General features: G+C 37.7%; 1 protein-coding gene across 2 annotated transcripts in view; it reads right to left on the bottom strand.

The window, feature by feature from the left end:
- The window catches only part of MAP3K15 (mitogen-activated protein kinase kinase kinase 15), a 91,062-nt gene that overhangs the window by 15,235 nt on the left and 48,568 nt on the right, over positions 1 to 27,259 (bottom strand). For both annotated transcript variants that reach the window (XM_074151653.1, XM_074151661.1), the window contains 13 exons: positions 22,347 to 22,517; positions 21,132 to 21,244; positions 19,944 to 20,103; positions 19,163 to 19,313; positions 18,644 to 18,751; positions 17,268 to 17,317; positions 11,976 to 12,071; positions 10,292 to 10,379; positions 6,415 to 6,548; positions 5,677 to 5,804; positions 3,777 to 3,907; positions 3,376 to 3,481; positions 1,513 to 1,670 (listed from right to left, as the gene is read on the bottom strand). In XM_074151653.1, the coding sequence (XP_074007754.1) occupies positions 1,513 to 1,670; positions 3,376 to 3,481; positions 3,777 to 3,907; positions 5,677 to 5,804; positions 6,415 to 6,548; positions 10,292 to 10,379; positions 11,976 to 12,071; positions 17,268 to 17,317; positions 18,644 to 18,751; positions 19,163 to 19,313; positions 19,944 to 20,103; positions 21,132 to 21,244; positions 22,347 to 22,517 (1,594 nt within the window). The remainder of the gene's footprint in view (positions 1 to 1,512; positions 1,671 to 3,375; positions 3,482 to 3,776; positions 3,908 to 5,676; positions 5,805 to 6,414; positions 6,549 to 10,291; positions 10,380 to 11,975; positions 12,072 to 17,267; positions 17,318 to 18,643; positions 18,752 to 19,162; positions 19,314 to 19,943; positions 20,104 to 21,131; positions 21,245 to 22,346; positions 22,518 to 27,259) is intronic.

Raw genomic sequence — 27,259 nt, 5'->3', positions numbered from 1 at the left:
ACTTCAGAACACAGCTCTATGGCCTGGAAGTGCTCATGGGCAAGATATATGGACAGTCCTGCCAGAGGTCACCTCATGAGCCTGCACAGAGCTCATCGAGCACCCAGAACTGAACTAGTGCTTCCTGACAGTTCAATAAACTGTGCTAAAAAATAAGACGTGTAACTCACTGAACAGTTCAACTACGTGCCAGATACATAAGATGAAAAGGCATCTGCCGACAGAACTGTATCTGACATTTACAATGATGTGGAAAAAAGTCTCTTCCCATGGCTCCCTCAGGAAAGGTTTAGTGAACCAAAACATGTTCATCCAGGCAGGTTTCTTTTGATGTAGTGTCACAAGTTGACAGCACCAAGGTGACATATTATGCTGTTGAAATAACTACATCAAAATACATAACCATCCCTTTTTTTGCCTTTTAGCTGTGGTGCATGGGACAACTCGCAGGCCTAGTATGACACATGGCGTTACATATCATGCTGAATTGCAGCCCACCTTACTACACATTGATAAAGATCTGATTTTGCTACCATAGTTCCAGTAATAATTATACTAATGCTCGCACATTTCAACAGCATACACAAAAGAATTAACAATATTGATACTTTAAAGCAGTTTGATGGGTTATGAATTGATATTTTCTCCACTGTAAAAAAAGAGGACTCTGAAGCATAGGTGCAAACTCCAGTACTTTACTAATGGTCTACTACAAGCCAGCAGAAGAACCAAAAATTTTCAGTCTGCATATTTGATGCATTATCACATCATAGCTTTTACACTCCTGTTATTTTTTGAGTTAGAACAAGTAACTTTTTCTAAATACATTTATTATCAAAACTATCCTAAGCATTCTCTTTTCGAGTGTTAATTTGTGCATTTGAAATCAGATACACTAAGAGAAACAAAGTACTAGAGGCAACAGCTTACTGAGGAGGTAGCTTTGATCCAAAAGGACTTAGGATGTAAAATACAGAGTATTTTACTCCTTCAGTACATACCAGAAATCCTGGGAAGTTAGCCCCCTGCCCCCTTCCACCACAGCTTCCCACCATGCTGCAGAGACCAGGCCTTTGAAAGACAAGGCAAGCAGATCCTCAGGGAGGTTGGGTGGGGGGAGGCTCATAAAAAAAAAGACTTAAAGGAGCAGAAATAACTTGGCTGTCATCACTGGAGAGACTGGTTGCTCAGAAGGAAATCATAAACCAAGAGCAGGAGATGACAGAAGCAAGAGGGTAGAGAATATTAGTTTTCGTAAGTCTTCACTCATTTTTCAGGTTGCTGCTCTGAGTCATGACCTATTTCCGGCACAAAAATAAATTATTACCCCCTAGAGCAATACAGCTTAGAGCAGAGAAGGATCATTCCGTGAGAATTAAGAACACAGGTCAGACTGTGGGTTTGTGCAAAACAACCCATATAACAAAAGGTTACTGCCAATTAAATTAATATGAAAAAATTAAGTTAGTATTTGAAAACTCATAAACTCTATAGAAAAAAGGCTGTACCTACTTTAAACATTGCTGCTTGAGGCTCCCCTAGTTCATGAAATGGAGGTTTGCCTGTTGCCATTTCAATAATGGTACAACCCAGTGACCAGATATCAGCTGGTGCACCGTATCCTCGTGGTCCTTTATCAATGATTTCTGGAGCCATGTACTGCAAGGTTCCTAGTCAGGACAAAAAGAATAGTCAAGTGTTATAGTCTTCATTCTCATTAAAGAGAATTAACACACCACTAAGCAACCCAAAAGTTGCCAAATGCAACCTGTATAGCCAAAATATTTGATTTCCTGCATCAGCACTGAAAACTAGAGAGAAACTTATGTTTTAACATCTTTTCTATAAATTATCTTCTCCACCCAATACAAGGCTTCAAACTGCTGAATGTATATTCACCACATAACCCAAATGCTTCCCCGGAATGTAAAGTTATATCAAACAATTTTTGCAGACACTAAATTTTAAAGATTATGCGTGTAACAGGTGATGAAAATCTGCAAAAGTGACAGACAGTCATGATCATAATTTTTCATATGTTTACACCTATAATGAGAAGACTAATAATAGAGAATTGCAAAAAGAAGATACTTTTGTAAATATCAGATAATAAAGACAAAATTTATTTTTTTTAAAAAATATCAAGTTTACACAAAAACAATCAAGGTTGCAATCAAGGTAAATCAATTGCACAACTAAAAAAAATATGGGGACCCATCATAAATTGCAATTCCAGGAAATCTTTTGGATGTGCATGGGATTTCTGACAAAAAAAAAATATAAATATTGGCAAATTATAAATGTTGGCAAAATAGATCCTAATGTCTAAGCCTATAGTTAGCTCTTAACAGCTGAATCTGAAGTTTGCCTGTAGACAGTCTAACTGTAATACTAGTTACAATACGGATAAACAAAAAGAACAGTAGAAACGAAAAAAAAAGATGGTGAAGTTGGAATCACTGATACTCAATCATATACTAACACAGCTAACAAGAGGTCTTTACAGGAAGACAGTCCACACCAACGAAGAAACCTACAGATGTTCTGAGTGTTCCAAACACTACAGTACCTTTCCCACATGAATTCCTACCAGCTCTGTTATGACATCTTTAAATTAATTTTCTTCTTAAGAATACAATAAAATTGCACTGTGGTAAAGCTGTGAACTATTAAGTAAAGGACATCTGGTGAAGATAACGTGGATTGGATATTACTATGTTCATTAAAGGCGACTGCTGTAGAACAAAAGTTCCAGCCACAGTTTTGCCCTCAGGCTGTGTGTCTTAAATGGAGAGATATAACATTTAAACCACTAGAATTCTGGTTCTTCAGTCATGTGATTGTATTACCTAATGTCTAAAATCCACAGAGTTTATGTCCTGAGTTAAGGAACAAAACAAATTGCAAGAGACATTTTAAGACCCTCTGGACTATAGCTACCTGTTTACTGATTTTAAAGCCAAAATGAGAACTTACGTGAAATATTTATTTTTACAGTAAATTACGTATCTGAGGCACAAACAGGGCTGCATACATGGAAGAGAACAAAGAAGAAGGGCACAAGGAAAGATTTACCTCCTGGGGAGGTGACTTTTCTTCAGATACCATTTCTCTATGTATCATCTCTAATAATAACCAGTTGCTAAAAAGCCACTAAGGAGTATGTAAAGCACAGGCAAAGACAGAATGATCTTCCTCTAGTATCTGCTCCAACCACAGTAGAAATCAGCCTTAATAGTGGCTTCCTGGGCCAAAATTTAATTTTGGACTATGACTTTTAATACCCATATTTTCATGGCAAATCCAAAGAGCCTCTTGGCTCCAACTTTAAGTCTACCATCAAAACCCTTATAAATGCTGCTAAAGTAGTCTTACCTGTAAATGTTTCGGTGCATGGATTGATTCCTGCTAGCCGTTTGGAAGTACCAAAATCAGATATCTTTACCACACCACTATAGGTGTTCACCAAAACATTATCCCCCTGTGGTTTGGATGAGAGAGAGAGGTGGGGGGACCGGGGAGGGGAGACAAGATGAATACAAATTTCAAATCCCAATCTCAATACTCCTTCAAGTTTGTGGTTATCTTTATAATATACCTTTCTACAAAGGACTATTTTCCAGGAGCACCAGAGAGAAGGGTTTGTTTTATTCTTTCCTTTTGTTTTAAGCTTCCATGAAATCCTATTAAAAATTCTACTTCAGGTTAGAGTAAAACTAACTGAAGCAAATAAGACAAAAAGCAAATCACACAAGACAGACTAAAGAAAATCTTACCTTTATATCTCTGTGTACAATCTGGTTCTCATGGAGATACTTAAGACCTTCCAGAATCTGCTTGGTGTAAAATTTAATTGTAGGTTCTTTCATTGGGCCCCATTTAGATCTTAGGAGAGCTGAGAGGCTGCCTACAAGAGCATATCATGACAGCAAAATGCCCAAATTAGCATGAAACATTTAAGTCTGGATTAAGCCTTTGTTCAATATCCTGATACAAGAGAAATGCAGTACTTATAATGAAGCCAAATTCTTCCTAGACCCCTCAAAGAAAATAATTTGCAGTTGCTCTTGATTGGTTATTTCTTTCTTGTCAGCTCAGCCTCCATCTCCGTGACAGGAATAAATGTTATTTATTCCTGGGGGGCTGGATGCGTCTCCCTCACCTTCAGTCTAACAACTGTTGAGACTACAACTAGCAACCATTTAGCCCTTAATGAAACGAAAGCGAAAGGTAACACTGTATGATATTATACACTGTACTTCATGAACCACACCATGCATGGGCAAAGAGAAGCTGATTTCATCGAGGCAGGGAGGGGAGCAACAAAAGGAAAGAGTCTTTTCCTTGCAAATATGGGATTAACTTCTGGAAATATTCAGAGACAAGGAAAGAAAGCTCCTAAAAGAAAACCAAGTAATGGATGTTTAGAGAAGGAGACAGGTCATCTATACTCCCCCTACTCATAATAAATGTAACCTTTTTTTTTAAATAACACAAATGTTTTAATTATGAAGCAAAATAAAGACAGTTTTGCTTCTTCTGCTCATAATAGACTAAGTGCAATAGATCTACTTAATGCCAGACAAATTCAACTACAGGGATTTTCAGTCCACACCAACAGCTTTCTAAAGTGAAGTTTCCTCAAAGAATCTTGCAACATCTGAACAGTTGGTTCCTTTTTAAGACTGGCTGCAGATTTTAAAATATCTGAATTGGTTCTGATATTAAGATATTAATCTTGACATCAGCAACTAATCACAGCACACTCTACTGTGCATATATGATCAGGGAAAAAAAGGCATGTAAACACCACCATTCGATACTTTTAACAAGTGCAGGAAAACAAGTTGGAAGTGTTGGCATAAACTCATCACATCTGCATGCATCATATATGTGAGAGCATCTCAGCTTTCAGGTGCAAAGGTCATGGGAACTGAAAAAATAAAGAACTTTCCTATGCCCCAGAAGTATTTAATTACACTTTGAATGTCTGTGTCTGGATCTTTCTTAGAAAACCTGAACTTTTTTCCCTGGCTTTCTTATTTCTGTTTTTATTTTGCAAATTATATTCATACAAGAATTTAACACTCATTCTGACACATACTTGACACTGAAGAGCGAATAGCAAAAGGGACATGGAAATACAACCTAGAGAGGATATAGAGGGAATTCACATCTTAAAATGTACAGAAGGCTAGAGGAGCAAAACTGGAAGTTATGAGCAAGGGAAGCATATAACTTTTATCTCAAATCTACCTAGAAAATAGCAGTGATTTGTATATAGCAATTACAAAATAATACTTAATTTCTCAGTCGGTGTAACTGCTCAACAGAAATCTACCCTAAAAGCTCCAGCCATCATTCAGATGCTCAGGCTAAATGGACTATATAGCTCTAACTCCACTATTTTATAACACATGATTATTTGACGCCAAATACTTTTAATGACTTTTCTCTAGGTTTATAATTATTATAGAAAGGGGAGAGGGTACTAGGACCTGTACACTTCAAATTTATCCTTTATATGAGAAGAATGCCACTTGTAGTTGATGTCTCAACAGAAATGCTATATACAGCACGCAAACATATTAAGTGCACATCTATTGACTTTCACTAAGTTTAGAGTCCCAATTGCTTTTATTTCTTTTGAGAGACTAAGCTCAGAACGATACAAACCTCCTGGCACCTGCTCCATAAAAATCTTAATGTATCCATCTTCTGAAACAGATCCAAGATACTGGACAATGTTCCGATGTTTTAAATATTTATGCAGTGCTATCTCTTCATGAAGAGGTTGAGAATACCTATTTAAAAAATAAAATGAAAAAAAAAAAAATAAAAATCAAGGAGCATCTCATTCCTCAGAAAAAGGTTAAATGCTAGTTAGTAAACAGAATAGATTTTAGGGATAATGATCCAATTCTCAGCAAACATCTTGTCCATGACCACCAAAATGCAGTGTGAGTGGCTGCCTATTCAGAAAAAGTAGAGAGGTAGATCTCAGAAGAACCCTTAAGGAGAAACATGCCCTCAAAAAATCTACATGTGGCTTTCTTCTGTATGGTTACATAGTACTGTCTTTGCCTCCGAAACTTCTATTATGCTTTTCCCTCTCCCCAAAAAGAATATAAATGAGATACAACTGCAACTTAAAATATGTCTTATTCTAGAATTTACTACATATATTATCAAATTGTATTATTTATTATCCATATCATATCTTTTCCAAATAATAAAAAGTCCTTATTCTCAAAAAGATACTGTTGTATACTAGGAGGAAATAATAAGTGAATTTTAGTATACTGGGATTTTATAAACTAACCACATAGAAATACATGCTTAGAGGAGCAAAGTTTTCAGCAAACCACTGCAGCTTCATCAGCAATGTATATGTAACAATAAACCAGGTCTCACCTGCTGTCTCTCTCGGGTATTTCTTTGATGGCAATTCGGACCTGATTGCTAAGGTCTCTTCCAGCATAAACTATTCCGTAAGTACCTTTCCCTAGAACTACTCTATCACCATTCTCATCGTAATCATATTCATACTGCAAACAGAAAAGATAAACAAAGCAGAACATAAATTGTTATCCCTAACATCTGACATTACAGAGAGCTTTAACAACAGTTATGTGCTATAGTGAGTTAGTACAGCACAGGTACCGCAGTACAGCTGTAGCACGGTAGGTTACCCACCAGCCTGATGCATTATACGATTTGTAAAATTTCCATGTAACTTGCTTTACAAAACAATCTTCCCTAACCAGCTTCAAAATGTGTTCACTCAAACAAGGAACACAGCGTTAAACCAAATTCGATGAAACAGTGCTGTCAAAAGAACACATCAAGGTATCATCTCTAAGAATTGCTGAGGGAGCCTTCAGAATATGTAAATGTATGGAATGTAGCATATAATTTTGAAACCAATGCTTAATAAATAGATAAAAGTGACATTTTTATTACAGCGGATGGACAGTGTTTTAAGACCCTAAACTCTCATTTGAGCTTAGCCACAGCAAAATTAATTTCTGACATATTCCCTTCAATATGAGCTTTTCCAAAAGGCGAAGAAAAATGCTTATCTTCTGCAAGGATGATTAAATATATGACGTGGTGGTTTCCATTGCTGCTGAAACATGCTGGGTCATATTTCTAGATGAATAAGTCACTGCTGGTTCACTGACCTCAGTAAAGCTACGCTAACTTACATCACTTCATGGACTTGTCCCATATGGTGATCTTATCACAGAGCTCTCCTACTATAAATGTCAGTGAAAACGCCTATTGATGAGTGATGCTTAATGAAAATATATTCCAGACACTAAATAAACCCAAATTTCTTACGGAAGTTGGGTTAAGCAGCACACCCCTGATTCAAATCAGGTAACTCATAAAGGATACTGAAAATCCCCTTTTGCAAAGCGTTAAGGAATTGGACAGTTTTATAGCCTCAGATATTATCAGGAGTACACAGACCTCCCGTAGTATCTTCCCAAATCCAAAAGGACATCTTATATGGGAGAACTGCAGCGTATTCTCTGTGGCTTCATGAATTCTCTATTAAAAAAACCCCAAACCTTTTTACAATGGCCATAACTATTGACCTTTCTGTCAATGACTACTTTTTCTGTTTCATCCAGTAAGACTTTCTCATACAGAATGCAGCCTTGAGATCTATTTCTTTGAAGTGTCTTCCCAGTTCATATTGCAGCTCTGGTGCGGCAATGCCCATGTGTCACTGACATCCCTCCCAGCCTCCCTTCTCCTCAGCAAAGATGGCAAGTTTCATGCTGCTGTATGGAAGGTGCCAAAGAAAAACCGTCTGTCGTTTATCCTAACAGCATATTCTACTCAGTGGAACTAAACTTGAGTTAGCACAGCTTTAGTACAGTTTCATTTTCCATGTTTCAGCACTTCACAGTTCATAACATAATCTTGTTATATGATAGGCATAACTGACCCAAAACGCCATATGTAAAACTTGTCAGGTTCTCTGGTAGGACCACATCCAGCTTTCACAGCTATCATATGACATAAAACTGTGCAGAAAAAAGACAGCAGTCACATTGCAGAATTTAAGATTGACAGCAACCCTATCTGCAACAGACTGGTCCTAAGCCAACTCTATAATTACTGTGGAGAAACCCAAGTTCTTTAGTCTGGGTCCTATGATATATGAAAATCATTGAGATTTATAGTTCAGTACTAGTTAGTAGACAGTTTAATAGACTTGTATATACTTGATGAAACTTTACATTTGCCTCCTCCCTTTCTAACAGCTGTAAAGATTGAATAAATCACTGCTGGTTGCCAAAAGTCTGAATATGTGATCCACATGTGCAATTCAACCATTAGGTATGAATAAACAAGTGTTCATAGCTGACCTTCTGTGTGAATGTGGTAGGGCAGCGTCTGATCTGTAGGATATCCTATTTGGGGTACAGCAGGTACTCTTAAAGTGATAGGAACTTCTTCAATATCAATATCCAGAAGTGAATATCTGAAGGCAGGACGGACTGCCACACTCACTATCCTTCCAAATCCTTGTTAGCTGTAGAACTAAACTGTAGCTGCTTTCAAATACTACCGCAGTTCAAAACATACAACCCCTTGGGACAACATTTTCACAAGAATTCTGACTGAAATCTGATTTTCTTCCAAACTATGCTCAAGGTAATTTCTTCCTCTTCCCCGAATATAAACAGTTGTTTTTTTAACGGTAAGGACTTCTGCTTTCTCTGTGCTCGTCAAGCCCATCAAGATCATACAAAGCTGCATTTTCCACACTGTCTCTTCTTAAATGTAAGATCTCAGGCTGCAGAAAGACATTAAGTGTCTTAGCTCATTTATAAGCTAAACAAATTAATCCTTCCCTTCTGTGTCTTGATTTCTGTTTTAATGTCCTGGCCTAAGACAGTGAGTACAAGGTGATAATTGTGAAAACTTCAAGATATGTAGAATGATATAGCTTAAAATAATTTCTGTAGTCATTTCTCCATATGTCATTGATTCATGCAGGATTTTTCCTGTGGTGCATTCTCAGGTGCTTTTTCCAGTTCAGTTTTTAAAAGGTTCAAGCAACGGTGAGCTCACTTCCTCTGAAATACTATTAAACAGTTGAATAGACTGTGTTGTTTGGAGATATCTCTGCTATTAGCTAAGTCCGTAAGTATGCAATGTAAAATCTGCAGCTATAGATAACACCCTATCTTTGCCAAGGCAGAACCCTGACCCTGTGCCAAGACCACAGACGTATGTATTAAGCTGGGCTTAATAGATGTGCATATCTTGTCCTTTCCACTTGAGTAGAGAATTCTGTGGCAACTAGGCACAAACTTCAGGGCAAAAATTCACCTTCCCCACCATATGCATTTACACTCAACAGTACAGTAGATGGTCTTCTGTTTTCTTCATCCTCTTCTGAAGCCTCAGGGAAGACAGAAGGTTCACTATCATAAAGAGCTGCTCTGAATCGTAAGTCTAAGAGAATTGCTGGAATGAGACACAGTAGGAAAGATACCCAACTCAAACTACAATAGGGTTTTTACATTTGATTGAATCTGCTTGACCACAAATAAAAGCAGCAAGCTACTTTTTATGATGGCTTTTCAGATTTAAAAACAAATAAACAGAAGCACAGGATATGTACTTAATACTACAAATCTGGATGTTTGCTATGAAGCAGTGTGTCTTATGAAGACATGGATTCACCTACCCTAACATGAGCTCTCATAAAAGGCAGGTTTTTTTTTTCCCCTCTGTACTGATTATAAAGAAAGCCTACAGGTTCCTAACATGGGTGTTTCAGTGATAAGTAAAAAGCACACTGGATTAATCTGATCCTAAAGATCTGCAAATCTCTTTGACACAAAAAGCTTACCAAATGAAATTACCTGGAGTAGTAATAGTATCAGGTACCAGCTAGGTAAAGTCCCTTTGCTAAATGGCTTTTTCCTAGAATTTATTTAACATCTTATCTTTTTTATCCCCTTAATCCATCTGATATGAGATGATTCTCATCTATAGATTGTTAGCAACATAACTACAAGATCAGTAACACCCTTCATTAGGGATTTATACAGTTTGCAGTATTAACCGTCTGACTTCATTAAAATATGTTTTTTCACATGAATGCAACTCCTGTCTACAAATAGTTTTGTAAGAGTTGAAATTTCATATACAATTGAGGAGTTTAAATGCTATTTATTATCTTTCTAGCATACTGATATGAAAGTGCAGGGAAGATTGAGAACAAGTTTCAGAGTTCTTGGATCTTTTATCCTTGACATACCTCCAGTGTGTCTCCATCTATTTCTCCTTCTAGTTCCAGAGTACTGCCAACTGCATCAGACAAAATTTCTTTCACCAACCCACAGAATCTAAAAAAGCAATAAATAGCACAGGATCAAAGAAAAATATCCTTTTGGAAGGAGATTAAACAGATTTTTTGCAAGGTGGGCTTTGCTTTCAAGCTAATAAACTGACTAGCATGTTCATAGGTTTCTTTCATTACTTACTTTCTCGATATTTATCCTATTTTAAATGAGGAAGAACATCAAACACACTCTGAAAAGCCAGATTATATATAAAATTATTTTATTTGCTGTAGCAGAACCCAATACTTGCCTGTTATTGTAACTGCATAGTAAAACCTTGGTAGGTCCAACAAATATTTCTGCTGTACACTTTGATGGAATGTGCTTAGAGTGGCCTTGTCTCCACAAATATAATTAGAGGAAAAGTTGAGATAATAAAAATTGAAGTATTGATTTTCAGTGGTGCAATACAGTAGTGCTAAATTTGCAACATCATATTGTGTGGTTCTCCTTCTGTGTAGTGATGAGAATTCTATTTAATTAATTTAAATGTTCCTATGGACTTTGGTTGCAAGTGTGATTACTCAGTATTTCTGAGAATCAGATTTTCTGGCTTTTAGTCAAGCATCCAGAAAGTCAAGAATATAAAAGTAGTAACATATTTTGAAGGACAGAGTTTTAACTAATGTCATCTAGTTCACTGGGACAGAGAGCCTTAAGTACAAGACCATCTTTTCCTATAGTTCCCTCCTGAAGCCACTCACTTTTTTCCAAATTCCATAACAAATGGTTAACAATTATTAAAAATTATTATAAAATATTCACATCTTTCTCACTGACTAATAGACACATATTTCTGGAACAGATTCCTGTTGTGCACTGAATAAAGCATAAAAAATGTCACCATGTTTTATAACACACAAATTACAATTTCAAATTAAGGCTGACCAGGTAACATTAATTTTAGTATTTCTTATGTTTTATGCACTGCACTCTGCAGCGCTACTAATTTTGTTTAACCTGAGTTTATTCCATGAAATAGGCAAATACTAATTATTGCAAGAAAAATAAATATACCATCCAACCCCAAATATTAAGTGTATTAACAAATCACTCTACTACATTCAGAAGGTTTATATGCCAAATATTGGTCTCTAGGAAGAATTTGGTCTGTAAAAATTTAGGCCTGAAATTCAGTTAGCATGCTTACTGTTTAGAGACAACAGATCATCAGGAAATATTTGAATACAGGCACAAACAGTAACAGAAATCTGTGACACTATATTACATCTAGTTGTTCTTACTTAAATGAAACAGAACAGGTACATAAGGGAACCTAAACCAATATAGTAACTTACGTGACATGGCCAAGACACAGAAAAGAAGATAATAGTTATAAATTAGAGTAAGATACTTAAGCCTCAGAACTAATGACTTGTAGGTAAACGGATGAGAACCAGCCAAAAAGTGTAATGGGACATTGCTCTCATCACCTTAAATATCACTGTGTTTGGCTCATTGCTTCTTAATCAAGAAAAAAAGAAGTGGAAAAATAAATAATTAATTTCTCAAGCAAAAATGTCAGCTTTCAATCTTTACTAAATCAATTCTATTTACGATATAGATCTCTCATTCAATCCCCGCACAAACTGAACTCACCTACTACATTGGTTTTCTGTAGAAAAGTAGATTTGAAAGTCGTCAGAGTTGTCATGGACATAAAGAAAACAACATCGTTCATCAAACTTGGAAATGCTATAAAATTCATATTAAGAAAAGATTATTTTGGATGTAACTATTAGAAGAAATAGAACAAGAAGAAATTTGTATTTTTGAATTACAAACACTAGGCATACACCTTTTTCACAGTTAATTACCTCAGAGAGGCAGTATACTATTATATTAATTTTCCTTACAGCTAGAAGCTTTGAGTGTATTTATATATCCTATAATCCTACCTCCAGTTTGATAAATGATTAAGCTACTGCTTACTTTGGTAAAATACTCGTTTATCTGAAGCGTTTTGTGGTTTGTTTGTTGTTCATTTCCCCTTCCATTTTTACATAGTTCTGTCAGATTTCTTGGTATTTGATGACACCTCTATGGAAAATGAATTGCTATGACACTAATCTAGCTATCAGGAAAGCCTTTCTTTTAAGCTTGACAAGTACTTCTGGTTTTCATAATTTCATTACTCCTACAGTAAAACTGAACTGGGAAATGCCTACAGGGCAGCAGATCCTTCACTGTATATACTTTTTATGGACCTAATACTGATAACAAGTTTAAGAATGACCAATATTTACTCCAAAACACAGCAATAACTCTGACAAAGGGATAATTTATTGCATATTGTGTCTTGCCAGTGTCATATATATCCCATCTAAATGCACTGAAGTGAAAAGTGAAGAGACCATAAAACGTAATATCAATATGAAAGTAAATCCAGGAAATAATCTCTTATTCCAAACACTTGCATTTCAGTAGTATTCTACATAAAAGCCAAGTTGTTATGCTTGTTAAGGCATTCTCGTAATTTTTGTGCATTAAATCTAATAAAATTTATTAGATTTTCGTCTGATCTGATTACTCAAACTCTCAGATTTTGCTTAGCCTCTGTTGAGCCAGTTAGTTAAGATACATGAGAGTAGACTATACTAAAGTTACGGAATGTTGCAAGACCAACTTGCTGTAGCACCATTTGGACAACTGTTCCAAAAAACCTAGAATTTTACCAGAAGATTTTTTAAGAAATATGTGAAAATACACTATGCCATTCAATTCTTGCTGAAGCAAGGAGGGAGGCCAGCAAAACTGCCACCTTGGACTTCCGAAGGGCAGACTTTGGCCTCTTCAGGAGCATGGTTGAAAGTGTCCCTTGGGAGACAGTCCTGAAGGGCAAAGGTGCCCAGGAAGGCTGGTCATACTTAAAAGCCCAGGAAAGAGCCGTACCCAAATCCCAAAAAACAAGCAGGAAGGGAAGAAGACCAGCCTGGCTAAATAGAGAGCTTTGGCTGGAGCTCAGGAACAAAAAGAAGGTTTATGATCTTTGGAAAAGGGGCCTGGCAGGCAAGGAGAAATACCAGGAAGCGGTGAAGATACGCAGGGGGAAAATTAGAAGGGCCAAGGCTCAAGCCGAGCTCATCTTGGCCACTACAGTTAAGAATAACAAAAAGGGGTTTTTTCGGTATGTAAACAGTAAAAGGAAGATTAGGGATAATGTGGGCCCACTGAGGAATGAGATGGGCACCCTAGTGGTGGAAGACACGGAGAAGGCAGAGTTGCTGAATGCCTTCTTTGCTTCAGTCTTCACCGCTAAGGCTGTCCCTCATGAATCTCTGGCCTTGAAGGCAAGGGGGAGGGTATGGAGAGAGGAAGTTTTTCCTCCAGGTTCGGGAGGAGGACCAGGTTCGGGACCACTTGGCCAAACTGGACATTCATAAGTCCATGGGCCCTGATGGGATGCACCCGTGAGTGCTGAGAGAACTGGCAGATGTTATCACTGGGCCATTCTCTATCATCTTTGGAAGGTCATGGAGAACAGGAGAGGTGCCTGAAGACTGGAGGAAGGCCAACATCACTCCAGTCTTCAAAAAGGGCAAGAAGGAGGACCCTGGGAACTACAGACCAGTTAGTCTCACCTCCATCGCTGGGAAGGTAATCGAGAGACTCATTCCAGATGTCATCTCCAAACAAGTTGAAGAGCGGGGGGTTATTGGGAGTGGGCAACATAGGTTTACCAAGGGTAAATCATGTTTGACCAATCTGATAGCTTTCTGTGATGCTATAACTGGTTGGCTGGATGAGGGGAGGGCAGCAGATGTCATCTACCTTGACTTCAGCAAGGCTTTTGACACAGTCTCCCATAGCATCCTCATTGGGAAACTAAGGAAGTGTGGGCTGGATGAGGGGACAGTGAGGTGGATTGAGAACTGGCTGTGTGACAGGACCCAAAGGGTAATGATTAATGGAGCAGGTTCAAGCTGGAGGCCTGTAACCAGTGGTGTCCCCCAGGGGTCAATACTTGGTCCAGTCCTGTTCAACATACTCATCAGCGACCTGGACGAGGGGACCGAGTGTATCCTCAGCAAGTTTGCTGATGACACCAAGCTGGGAGGGGTGGCTGACACCCCGGAGGGCCATGGTGCCATCCAGTGAGACCTGGACAGGTTGGAGAGCTGGGCAAGGAAGAACCTCATGAGGCTCAACAGGGAAAAGCGTAGGGTCCTGCACCTGGGGAAGAAGAATGTTAGGCACCAATACAGGTTAGGTGTGGACCTGCTGGAGTCAAGTTCTGAAGAGAAAGATCTGGGGGTCCTGGTAGACAGCAAAATGACAATGAGCAAGCAGTGTGCTCTTGTGGCCAGGAAGGCCAATGGAATCCTGGGCTGCATAGGGAAGAGTGTGGCTAGTAGGTCGAGGGAAGTCATTCTCCCCCTCTACTCTGCACTGGTGAGGCCACAACTGGAATACCGCATCCAGTTCTGGGCTCCCCAATTCAAGAGGGATAGGGAACTACTGGAAAGAGTCCAGCGAAGGGCAACGAGGATGATTCAAGGATTGGAGCATCTCCCTTGTGAAGAAAGGCTGAGAGAGCTGGGACTCTTTAGCCTGCAGAAGAGAAGGCTGAGGGGAGACCTTATCAATGCTTATGAGTATCTGAAGGGTGGGTTGAAGGAGGAGGGAGCCAGACTCTTTTCAGTGGTTGCCAGTGAGAGGACGAGGGGCAACGGGCACAATTCGGAACATAGGAGGTTCCACTCAAATATGAGAAGAAACTTCTTTACGGTGAGGGTGACAGAGCACTGGAACAGGCTGCCCAGGGAGGTTGTGGAGTCCCCTTCTTTGGAGATTTTCAAGACCCGCCTGGATGCAGTCCTGAGTAACATGCTCTGACATGCTCTGGGCAATCCTGCTTCGGCAGGGGAGTTGGACTAGATGATCTTTATGGTCCCTTCCAACTCTAAAAAATTCAGTGAAATTCAGTGAAATTCTGTAGCTTCATTCTGGTATAGCAATTTCTAGTCTAGCAAGGCAGATTAAAAAATACCTGACATGAGAACTAAGCAACAAAGCAAAATTATTCTTCCAAGGGCAAATATAGGATAGACAAGACAGTATGTAAGTAACAATACTGTATTATCATATATATTATAGTAAAACGCATGTGGTGTGTAAGATGAACTGGTTAGCATAAATCCAAGTTAAGGGTTTTGACAGAGTGTAAATTAACTGAGGTCACTTTTTTTTTTTACTAAAACTAATGCAATTTCAAAAGTATAGCATTTGTAAATTGTCACATACAAAGCAAACATCTATTTCCCCTAAGTTTAAAAAGATTGCCTCTTTGAGCTTTGTGATCCCCAGCAGTGATTAAGAATCAAAGTAAATTAATTGCTTGCTTCCATTTAACTACAAGTTACCTTTCTCAAAGATTAATGTCTGTGTAACGTGTTGACTGAAGGTAATTAATGTGTTTCAGAAACGTTATGCTGAGTTACGCACAGACAGCTCCACAGATTTCAGTAATGAAAACTTCACATTCATTCACAATGCACTGGAGTAGTAGAATAAAATATCACACTGAATTCATTTAAACCAAAACCTGCTTCTTTTAGAAGGAAATACTGAAGTTATCTTATAATCTATGCCCAAATCCACAATTCTAGGCTTTCATAGCAATCACCACTCACCTTATTCAGAGAAATACTTTTTCACTGAGCTTATTTGCTTAAGCAAATGATACAAGTTCAGAGAAGATAAACTTGGGGCCTAAAACTTAAGTCAAAATTACAGCCCAGAAGTCCTATGCTTTGAAAACTATAGAACTCATTAGGAATCCGAATTTACACTTGTATTTGAATCAGAGTTTTTCAAGCACTTAAGCCAAGTCATTTACAGCCCTAGAAAGGTCAGATCTACCAACATAGTGACTCATGAATGCAGGGAGAAGGCAGAAGCCCACCTCGTGTTCCCTGTGCTTATGGGCTCCTGTGGTTCTTAGCTACAACCTGCATAGTGCAGAGATCAAGAATGCCATAGACACACTGCCAGACTGTACAGACAGGTTTCATTTTTTTAATCTCCTGGTGCTCTGCCACTCCCCTTTCTGGCAGCAAAGTAGCTCAATTTAAGATATATAAACTAGCTTCTAAACATAGTCATGTATTATGCAGTTGTTAATACGAAATGTGATTCTTTTCTAACCTTTCAGTTCTCAGAACAATCCTGTTCTTTCTATATAATATTCTGACCTTTTCTACTAATATTTGGGCCAATCTCCTTGTGGCTAGTGCTTTCATTAATCTAGGAATCACAAAATGGAACTACTTTAACTATTTAAAGGCTAATCCTTGAGAAACTCCACTAGCAGTCTCCTTCCAGCTTAAGAATTCTTTCTTTAGCACAAACTACGTCCATGCCTCATTCAACATTTCTCTAACAATCCAAGTTTTCAGCTAGTAGTTTTTTAGGTAGAGCCATATCAGAACCATTTCTGAATTCCAAACAGGAAATAGATACCATGGTATCCTTTTCTTAAAGGAAAGCAGACAAGCTGTTCTTTCACTTATGGAAGGAAGCAAGAATAGCTAAGGGCTTTTCTTTCCTTCTGCCCTCCATGTTTTTAAATGCAGAGATGGCAATAACTTCACTGAAAAATTTAGGAAAAATATATAAAAAGCAGGTACAAAACTGAAAATAGGGAAGTCTAGCAGAGAATACACACACCCACACACACCCCTTAGATGTGTATTCTTATGAGAAATGTCAGCTCTGCCCATGCATGGAAAGGCAAACTCTTCTCTGTTGACATTTCAAGGCAGGTTGGACAGAACAAGCTTTTAAATAGGCAATGCAAAGCAGAGATTTAAGGCAGAATCCAGATTTCCCACTTAAGGGAAATATACAACATAAACAAAAAAACATTTAACTGTTTTCTGACATACCAACCTTATTCCCCTAATGGAAGAAGCTGTAAAATTCCATTCATGAATCTGTTTCTGTAAAGAATAAAGAGTTACAATCAACAACAGTTTAATTTTGACTTACTATGGAAAACAAATTCACAGCATGGTAAGCAAAATAAAAGTTTTTCAAACATGTCTCTTGTCCTTTCTTTCTTTCTACCCAAACTTCAAAGGAGATTGATGTATAGGTAAAGAAAGGCCATACATTGCTGTTTTACTCACTTGAGGAAGATTAGTATAAATGGCACAAGGTGGAAGTAAAGCCCGCATTTCCTCATGTAAAATTAAATTTGAAGAATAAATCTTGAAGTACAATTTACCAAACATTATGTTTTGACTCAATACATCAACATTTCATATTAAACACAGAGCAGACTATGCCCTGCTCTTATCAAGGTTCAAAGGGAAAGAAAACTTCATATGTCTTCCTAAGAAGTATTGAGCCAACAGCTTTGGTCCAGGGAGCACACTGGAGGCAAAACAGAGAAAGGACAGCCTGTGCCTAGGACCATAGCTCTCCATAAATCTCTAGCTAGTACTGGATCTTATTTAGCACTGCCAGATATGCACCCAGAATTTGTTACATAAAGCAAAGTTATGTCACATACATTCACTCAAAGTAGTGAAGTAGAACAGTGTACTGGAAAAGAAGTTCACAGATCCAGGTAATTATGTGGTCTTCTCTTGCTCTAGCATGCTTCTTTTTCACACTTTGCCTCTACATTTTTAGTCTATTCTCCACCTATGTTGTTCTGATATTAAGAAGGGGTGGTGAAATACATTCCAGATTTTACGTCTTTCAATGTGAAACTGAAATTACTTCTCAATTTGAAGAGATTACACTGTCCATAACTGTGCCTACTCCTTTCCTTATCTCCCATACCTTATCCAATAGCCCAAGACATCAAATATTTCATCTCTTGACACTTATTTGTCACAGGCTGCCATTTTTTCTAGTTTCTAATTTTATAATTGTAAAACTTTAAAATTTCTAAAACATTAAACAGAACACTGGGCTTTATCTTTATTTTTTATCTAGATTTAAGCTGAATCTTAATAAAAATCACACAATTCTAATGAGAAATATTATGAGCAGACCAAATAGCCCAAGCACTTCTAAGAGACATGGTCAAGATAAGTGTAATTGGAACATGAAATGTCAAAAACATTTGATTTCTAATCATAGTCCCTCCTTTTATTTTCTCTGTAAAAAGTCAACAAAAGAGATATTGAGCCTTGAGCTTCACAGAAATGTGCTAGACTTTAAATTATTGTACAGTTCTCCAAAATCTATAGGTAAAAAATTGACTTTAAGCACAATGAATAAGAATACATGAAACACATCTGCTCGTATTTTACCATTTCAGTGGGAGAGACATGCCACAAAGAGAGAGATCTCTCATCTGCTTCATTGTTGATTGAAACATACGCAGGCTGGTACACTTTAGTTGGTTCTATCACCAAAACCTGAAGTGAGACAACATTTTTCCTTAACAAACCAGCAGCTAATGTGCAACAGTATCTTCAGATGCTCTGATATAGACAATGGGCAATCTCAAAATAAGGCCTAAAAAATTCCCATGGGAAAGGAGAAGGGCAAGACAAGGCAGGAAGAGGCTGTGTGTCCCAACACACAACAAAACAATATCATCACAATTTTTTGTAGGAGACTTAAAAGTATATCTTAGAATGCTTTTAGGGTGGTGGGTTAAACGTTTTTTATAGAGTAAAGATTAGCAGAATACAGGGGTTTGGTTAATGCAATGATGTAACAGGTAGTTAAGTATGTTAAGTATTGTGTTTAGAGTTTTCCAATTCTTGTTATATCCTATCCAGAAACATAAGACACAGAAAACTTGTTTGGACATAACATCTTACTGGAAATCTCAGTCCATTAGTTGTTTCTTTCGTTGCCTCAAAAATTATATCTAGCCAGAAAGTCAATCTTTCTTGTCTAGGAGAATGTTCTATGGTGAGTTTCTTGAAACGCTGAATTAACATCAGATTCTGAACTAATGATTTCAAGTACCTAGAATGTATTGAATTAGTGAGTTAAGAGAGAGAAAACAAAATTTGACCAGATTCTAAAACCACTTAACTGACTTACACATGCAAAAAAATTAACTGCAAAATTAAATGTACTTTAAAAGCTACCATGATGGAAATGGTTGTGCTGATTTCTACAGATTTCTGGAAAGAATAGGAAGTTTAGTCTAAAACTTAAGTTGTAAGCTGACATGGATGTTTATGAACAGTATCTTTTTGCAAAAGGGTATAGTTACATGAGTAGTTACATGGTGATTAGACAGGATATTATGAGCTAGGAGATGGTAGTGGAGGGAAGCAGCAGCTAGCTAAACTCTAAAAAGAATGGTTTCACAATCTTTTCACAATTGTTTCACAAGGAATCGTCACTAATTTACAAATTCTTTCTTATAAAAGATGTGCTTCAATGAGATATAGACCCAACAATGATGGGCAACTTAATTTCTTACCTTCCCCCTTCCTTCCCAAAATAAAAGAACACAGTATAAAGTCAGAGTTACAAACAATTTAAGATGGAAAAATCCAGTTAAGTTATCCAAGTGACTACAAGATTTTTAAAATTTGTGTATTTCCCCATATTTAGGTGCTTGACCTACAATCTTCTATCACATACCACACTGGAGGTTTCAGCTTAAAAAGTTTCTCTGCTGCTTGTACTGCTTTACCAACATCATTAGCCAGCATGCTCACACTGAAGAACTGTCCCACATCCCAGTAATTGTTCATTTTTTCTAGGCTTCCTTTTCTTCCCAGTAAACTGTTTAACCGTACACCTGAAAAAAAATCAATTAAAAACCATATTGTTCTATCAACAAAACACAAGTAAGTGTTTTTTACTGATAAGTCTATCAGCAAATGACTAATAAGACTTGATTAAGCATTAAAGTGGAGCAAGTTTTCCCCAGAAAAAAAACACATGGCCAACACAAAGGCTGGGTCTGCAAATAACACCCCAATTCAGGTGAGACAGTCAGAACTCCTACCACACACAGTGCTGAAAAATCTCTTGTGCTATCTGCCTGGGCTATCGGCTTCCTGATTCTCAGTGTAAGCTGTGCATCTCTGTGTCCTCAAGATCTGCATCCACTGCAAGAGACCAATGGCTAGAGGCTTACGCCAGTCCACCCCAGTGTAAGGTCAGGGGAATGACTTAAAGCCACCTTTGCATTCCTCCCCTTAAAGGTTTAAGTATGGGTTTCAGACAGGATCTGATTCCAAGTACAATTTTCAATTATTGCCCTTCTAGGAAGAACAGTATATCTGCTTCTACTGTGTGATTTCTTCAAAGATGTACAGTGATGGGTTTTAGTTAGCACCCACACGGAAGATGTGAATCTACATAGACAACTAGTTACTGCCCTGGTAGATCCTTCCAGGTGATAATTCCTGTGGATGTCTCAGTTCAGGGCCAACAGAAGTCCTGTGGATCCTTCCCTGGCATCCCCGAGGAGAGCTGGACCACACTGTCACTTCCTGTCTTTGCTCCTTGTTGGCTATGAAAGGGGATAATCTCTGTGATGCAGTAAAGGCAATTTGCAGATGGTGCTGAAGTTGGTCCTTCCTTGTTCCTCTTACATCTCTGGGACCCTTTAGATGGGCCAAGTTACTAGAAGCTGCTCCAAGGCAACATGGAGAAAAATGGTCCTTCAAGATCCCTGTGTTTTAGACTGCCATCCAGGACCCACCACTAAGAAGCCCGAACTGTCTTTCCGTCTATGCAACCCCTTACTATAAGGATTTTAGTTTCTTCATAGGGAGAGAGGCAGAAAACTTGTCTGTGGCACTGTGTGTGGATATTTACCTATTTTCCTCAGTTCCATTGAGCTTTCAAACTGTTGTCCTGCAACAAGTAGCAAAACTGCAAGGTTAATTCCAGAATACAGAGTTGACTGGAGTTCAAATCCTTTGCGATACCTGCAAAGAAGAGTCAAGAGCTCACATCTCACTGTATAGAAGAAATGAAATACTACAAAGTTTTGTTAGGCATTTTAAGCTATTAATTTACTGTAAAGACTATATGGCTAGTTGGTACCATGGCACTCTTTGCAAAAAGCACTTGAAAGAAAATAGCTTTTTGTCTTAGGGTGAGAAAGAAAAACTTTTGTTTAGTTTTATACTCTGCCACCTTGTGTAGTTTTGTGAAAATAAAACAAACTGGTTACTTCAAAACTCTTAAATGCAATAGAACCTAATTTTATTATATTACTCATATGAGAAAAGCAATGAAAATATTAGTCTTCAGTGCAAGTTTTAAAAACGGCTCCGAGCCCTTTGTTTTAAAGCTTCACATTCATTAAAGGTAACTGAGACACAGCCGACGGGCTGAATGCACACCACTAGCTGACGCAGGATGAAGAGATCCACCTGAAGGTTGTAAGTGCACTACCTCCCATTCACGTTGCACTAACCACGTTGAGGTGATTTGGGGGGAAATAAGAGAGAGAGAGGGGGGAGTATTTCACAGTTACAGTGCAAACCCACATTTGTAACATTATTGTAATCAGCCTAGTTGATATGATTATACAAATGTACTTATGTGAACAGTATATCAGTTAGTGCCCGCATGCACATGCATGCCTTACTGTGTTAAGAAAATTCATAATGTAGTTTATCAATATTTTTCCTTAGATACAGTAAATCATTGCATTTCCTCAGGATCCAGCATGGAAATCATCCTTGCACAGAGGACCAGCATAAGTCCCATGATCTCACTTGTACTTTATTTTGACCTTGAAGCAGACTAATTGTATATTTTCCCTACAAAGATGTGGGTGAATCATCATCCGCTCCAATAAACTAAGTGCATCATTCTGTATTCATTATAGTCTATAAAGAGAAGCCAAGGAAACATGAATCCAAAGATCTGGTGCTCACTAAACTGATTACTCAAATAGGACCCTGAAAAAAAGAGATAAGTAGAACAACTGATCATCTAATTCTTACAGCCCTGCTTTTCCCCAGAAATAAAAGTCTGGAAATGTTTTTAAATAGATATTTTGGGGTTTTTTTCCGTTACCATTCAATGGCATGATCTCGACTGTTAGTATCTTTACAGTCAGAATCAAGAAACATATCCTTGTAGATCCTTCCACATAAGCAAAACATATCTGGAGCAGGGTGATCACACATCTGCAGGACTTGAAGCATAACTTGTAGTGCCTTCTCTCTGTCACCTGCATTATTTCTTCTGAAATCAAATACAGAGAATAAAATAAATGAGTTCAGATCTGAAACAGTAGCTGCAAGATGGTGGAATAAGATTATCCACCATCTATCCCACAACCCATCCATAATTACTATATACAGACTTGACTTTATTTACAGTGATGTATGATTGCTGGTTGATTTGTAAAACCCAAATTTATTCTCCTATCATGGGACTCTACTTCTGGCTCGCATAAGAACTGATTTAAACCCAGAACTCCCCTGTGAAAAAAATCTGCCATCTAACTTGTTTCTTGTCTGTATGAGTACACAGACTGTCCACATCCCGCAATGAGAAACAAGTGCTTGTTTAGTGTTAATTCCTGACAATACCTAAGAAAACTTGTCGTTTTCAGCATTACAGAGCCCAACTCATTCAGCTATGCTCAGGATTTGTCATCTTGAATCCAGAGGGTGCAGGGCCAATACCAGGCAATACTGACTAAGTACAGGAGAAGCCAGGTTAATCCTATTTCAGCCAAAATAATTATGGATCTCAACATGGGCTTTCAAACTACAGGAATAAAAGGGGCAAAACTGAACTGTATTTCTTTCTTTATTAAAATTCTTCAGATTAGACAAAAATTTGGAAAACAAACAGCTGTCACAAAGCTTCTTTTGACAAATATTTAATAATTGTATCAGTAAGAAATCTGTGATTTTCTAACATTTCAGTTCCTTATTATTATTAAACACATCAGAATCTTTGCCTCCCTTTACCTTGTTTTTGTAAGTTTAGAATTCACTATTTACTGCAAAAAAAGTCCCTTAGAACAAACAAAAATGTCTATTTGCAAGAGTAATGCAAAGACAGCTTAAAAGTTTAATAGCATCTTCAAGACATTTTTTAATCACTAGAGAGATTTAAAATATTTACCAACCCCTTTTCAGAATTGTTTACCATTTTTTGATCCCTACCTAGGTATCCAGGAACAGGCTTACAAGTACTATGATTACTTTGTCAGCAACATCAGCAGCAGATAACGGTTTCTGGTAAATTTATTATTTGTATGCCCTGAAAGGATTAATATTTACTTTAAAGCAGCTCAGTTCCTTAGGTAACCAGCTGATGCAATAAGACCAATAACAACACATCTGTGGCAAAATTCAGGCTTCTGTGCATGTTAGGTGATGGAGAACGCCTAATAAGATTAAACAGATTTGTAGCTAGTTGTGCAGGCTTCATCCTGCCTTTGATGTCACTGGCAGGGTGTAAGCTTTCACAGCAAGTACTTGAATATTTTTTTTAAAGCATTTCTTCTTCAGATTGATTGTAGTTCTGAAATTAATACTGGTCTTCTCTAATGAGCACACAAGGAGAAAGTTAGTATCTTCTTTCAGTTTTACAAGAAATAAAAAAAAGTTAAAAACCTTGGGGGTAAATCCATTGCACGGGTCAGTGTGCTGTAACCCAACCTGTTCTGAACTAACCAGATTCTCTCAGTAATACTACCCAAGTTTCTCTGTTGTTAATAGGAACACAGAGACAGTTGAGTAAACAGAGCTTAGAACAAAATTAGGCCCTAAAAAGTAAGTCCAACAGGTCCCAGGTCTTGTGTAACATGGTCAGAGAAGTCAGTATGAGTTCAAGCTTTTGCTGAAAACATATGAAATGCAATAGTACCTAACATACAGTACTTTTGCATGAAAAAAGGAAATAAAAAAAATAAATCGCTGCTTCCCAGACAAGACAAACTTTGACTCAACTCTGCCTTGTATGAAAACAGGTTAAATATTAATGATAATATTAAGAGGTGTTATGTACTGATTGAAAAAGCATAATTTTATAGAAAAAATACAATGCATAAAGCAAGACCCTGCTTAAAATTGGACTCTCTGCAGATGAACACTTCTGGATATCAAAGGATGAACCTGTACACACCAAATACAATCCTAGGAGCATTTCCAAGGACCAAGCCCTAAATAAAATGTACTAGAGGACTCAAAATAAAATTAAAGGCTTCTATCTCTTATAAGATAAGGAAAATAATAACCATTAAAAATATATTAAAATAAACAAAATTTAACACATTACAAGTATACACTAATCTAACAGGATATTATTAGACAAAAATCAGTTTAGACATCTTTGTATTAAGCTCTATTTTTCACAGCAGCAGAATTTGATGCCCATTGGACCAACACACTAATTACAATAATCTACAAATTTGGGAACAGTTATCACCTTCTGAAGTGACCCCAAAAGAGAGGGCTAACCAGAAAAAAAAAAAACCAAACAAGAAAAACAACCAACTGAAAAAACACATAATTTAGGCTATAAGCAACTGCTCTAAGTCAATATGAAAATATACTGTTGGATAATATGCAGAATCTGTTATGCTGGACCAAGACAGATTTTCATCTCCTATTTCATACCCCACACTCTGTCAGATCTGCATGTCTAACAGATTGCAATTTGTGTCAACGTATCTTGACACAGGTCTGTGGTGCTATCAGTTCAGTAAAAGAGATTACCTTAAACCCTCAAGGCTGTAGCACGGACTTCTATTTTTCTTACCCAATATCAAATATATTACCTTACCCATCCTCCCTAGCCCCCATTTAAAGCCACAGTAGAGTGAACCACACAAATGCCAGTTAAAAGGGACCTCTGGAGGTCATCTAATAGTATCTCCTACTCAGAGACAGACCACCTCCCAATACGAGACCATGGCAGCCTTGACTTTGTCTGAAAAGCCGAATTTTTTAAACCTCCAAGGATGGAAATGCTGCAGCCTCTCTGAAGAGGGAAAGCTGAAGCACTGTTTGATACAATGTACTGTCATGGAAAGGAAGGCAGAAAATGTTCTCTTTATGCAGCAAACTGATGCACCAAGTGAGACTAATTCTGCAAAGCAAGTTCCATTAACATGAAGTTTTATAAGCCAGAGCAGAATCCCAATAAGCTACTACAGAAAGGACCCAACCTTAAACAAGTCCGTGTATACATACAGTGAAAATATGGGTCACTCATGGGTTGTCTGGGTTTGGGGGAAGCAGCTTTTAAAATCACTAATCCCAATTTGAAAATTCTTTCAAAATACAGTTTCACCTTTACAAAAGATATTTTAATGGTAAATGACCAAAAAAAAGAATATTACTACAATTTATTCAGATACTATATTAAAACAAGCATGTACTATAACAGACTTGGTAATAATACTAACTTTTCCCACTGGTTTCTGTTAGCACATTTTAGTGCTAACAAAACTTGCCTTGCTAAAACTTGCACCACAACCAAGCAGAGAAAATAGGGCTAAATTATATGAACACAGTAACTGGAAAAGCTACTGCCAAATGAGAAAGAGATCTTTAAGTTACTTCCAAATACTAGGGCATTTATGAAAATATCCCAGTGCTCAATGAAACACTGCCAAAATCCCACAAGCAGCAAAATGCTAGTAATTAAAAGGAAACGGACAGAGAGTAGAAATTAAAAACTTCATGATGCCTTTTTACAAATACCCAGCAGATGAATCTTCAGTACTCTGTACAGTTTTAGGTTGTATTTGAAAAAGAAACTAAACCATTAGGATTGAGGGGTGGGGAATCAAAGGAAGAGAGAGAACAATCAATGGTGTGGAATGGTTTCTATATGAAGAAAGCTTCAATAAACAGCTTTTTTTCAGACAGAAATGACTACACAGATATTTTTTCCCCAAAAACAGGTTGTCCTGCAGGTCACCTTTATAGACTCTTATCTCTTCCTCTAAATTACACTGTGTCCTGTTGCCAGTTTAGTTTTGCCTGATAGTCTGCATCCTCCAGAAACTGCTCACTGATTCTCTTGCCAATGTTGCCAATATGATTTACCTGTCTGCTTACTCTACCATGCTTAATTTTAGCAGCAGTCTTCTCACTTCCCTGTCTACACCAGCCTCTTTTACCTGTCCCCCTATCCTGCCACACTAACCACTCCCCCTTTACCTGTTTGAATCACTCCGTAGGGCTACAAACTTGATGACAACAGTTTAGCACATAATAAAATTAAATTTTTAAGCATGGGAATATAAAAGCATATACTGTATCACGTTCTAATTTGGTGCTCTCCATCCCATCCTGCTGTCATATTTTGTCTTAACTGACAAGGTGAAGTTGGACATTCTTATTCGTGAGAGGTATTAATCACAAAAACTTTCCTCTGAAGCCAAGGGACAAGTAAAATGAAGCAATATTGCTTCTTCCAAAAAGGAGGATACATTTCAAAACTTTCTACAACTACGTTATGAAAGGGTTTTTCTATCTCTCCCTGCCCTGCCCCCACTTCTTCACTCTCTCCTCTCCCTCTCAGAAAGAAGATGCTTGCTGTTCCATAACTTGGCAACTTCAGTCACCAGAACTGTGGCTTGAACTTAGACGGCCAGAGGTACTCTATGCTGCTGAGGCACGTTTGCTCGTTTCCATGGGGGAACAATTACACCACCAAGCAGCAAGTCTAAAAGGATCCACTCATGGTCTCTCCCTGTGTCGTATACACAGCATCGTCCTTAGCTATTGATAGTGAACGGATCCGAGACATTCTCAGATTGAAAAATTCATAAACTGCTAATGGCATCAGAAACACTCCCTCTGCATCTCAGTCTTGTCCCCATTTGCCACCCCCACAATTCTCTAGGCCTCTCCTCCTACAAAGGTCAAGAATAATTTGTTCAGGATTGCTTCAGTTCATTCCAGTTTTCTCTGAATTTGTACTAATGGAGGGAGGTTACAAAAACAGCCATCAAT

Source organism: Numenius arquata, chromosome 1 (assembly GCF_964106895.1).
Source record: "Numenius arquata chromosome 1, bNumArq3.hap1.1, whole genome shotgun sequence".
Lineage (NCBI taxonomy): Eukaryota > Metazoa > Chordata > Aves > Charadriiformes > Scolopacidae > Numenius > Numenius arquata.
This window is presented reverse-complemented; position numbering and strand designations above follow the sequence as displayed.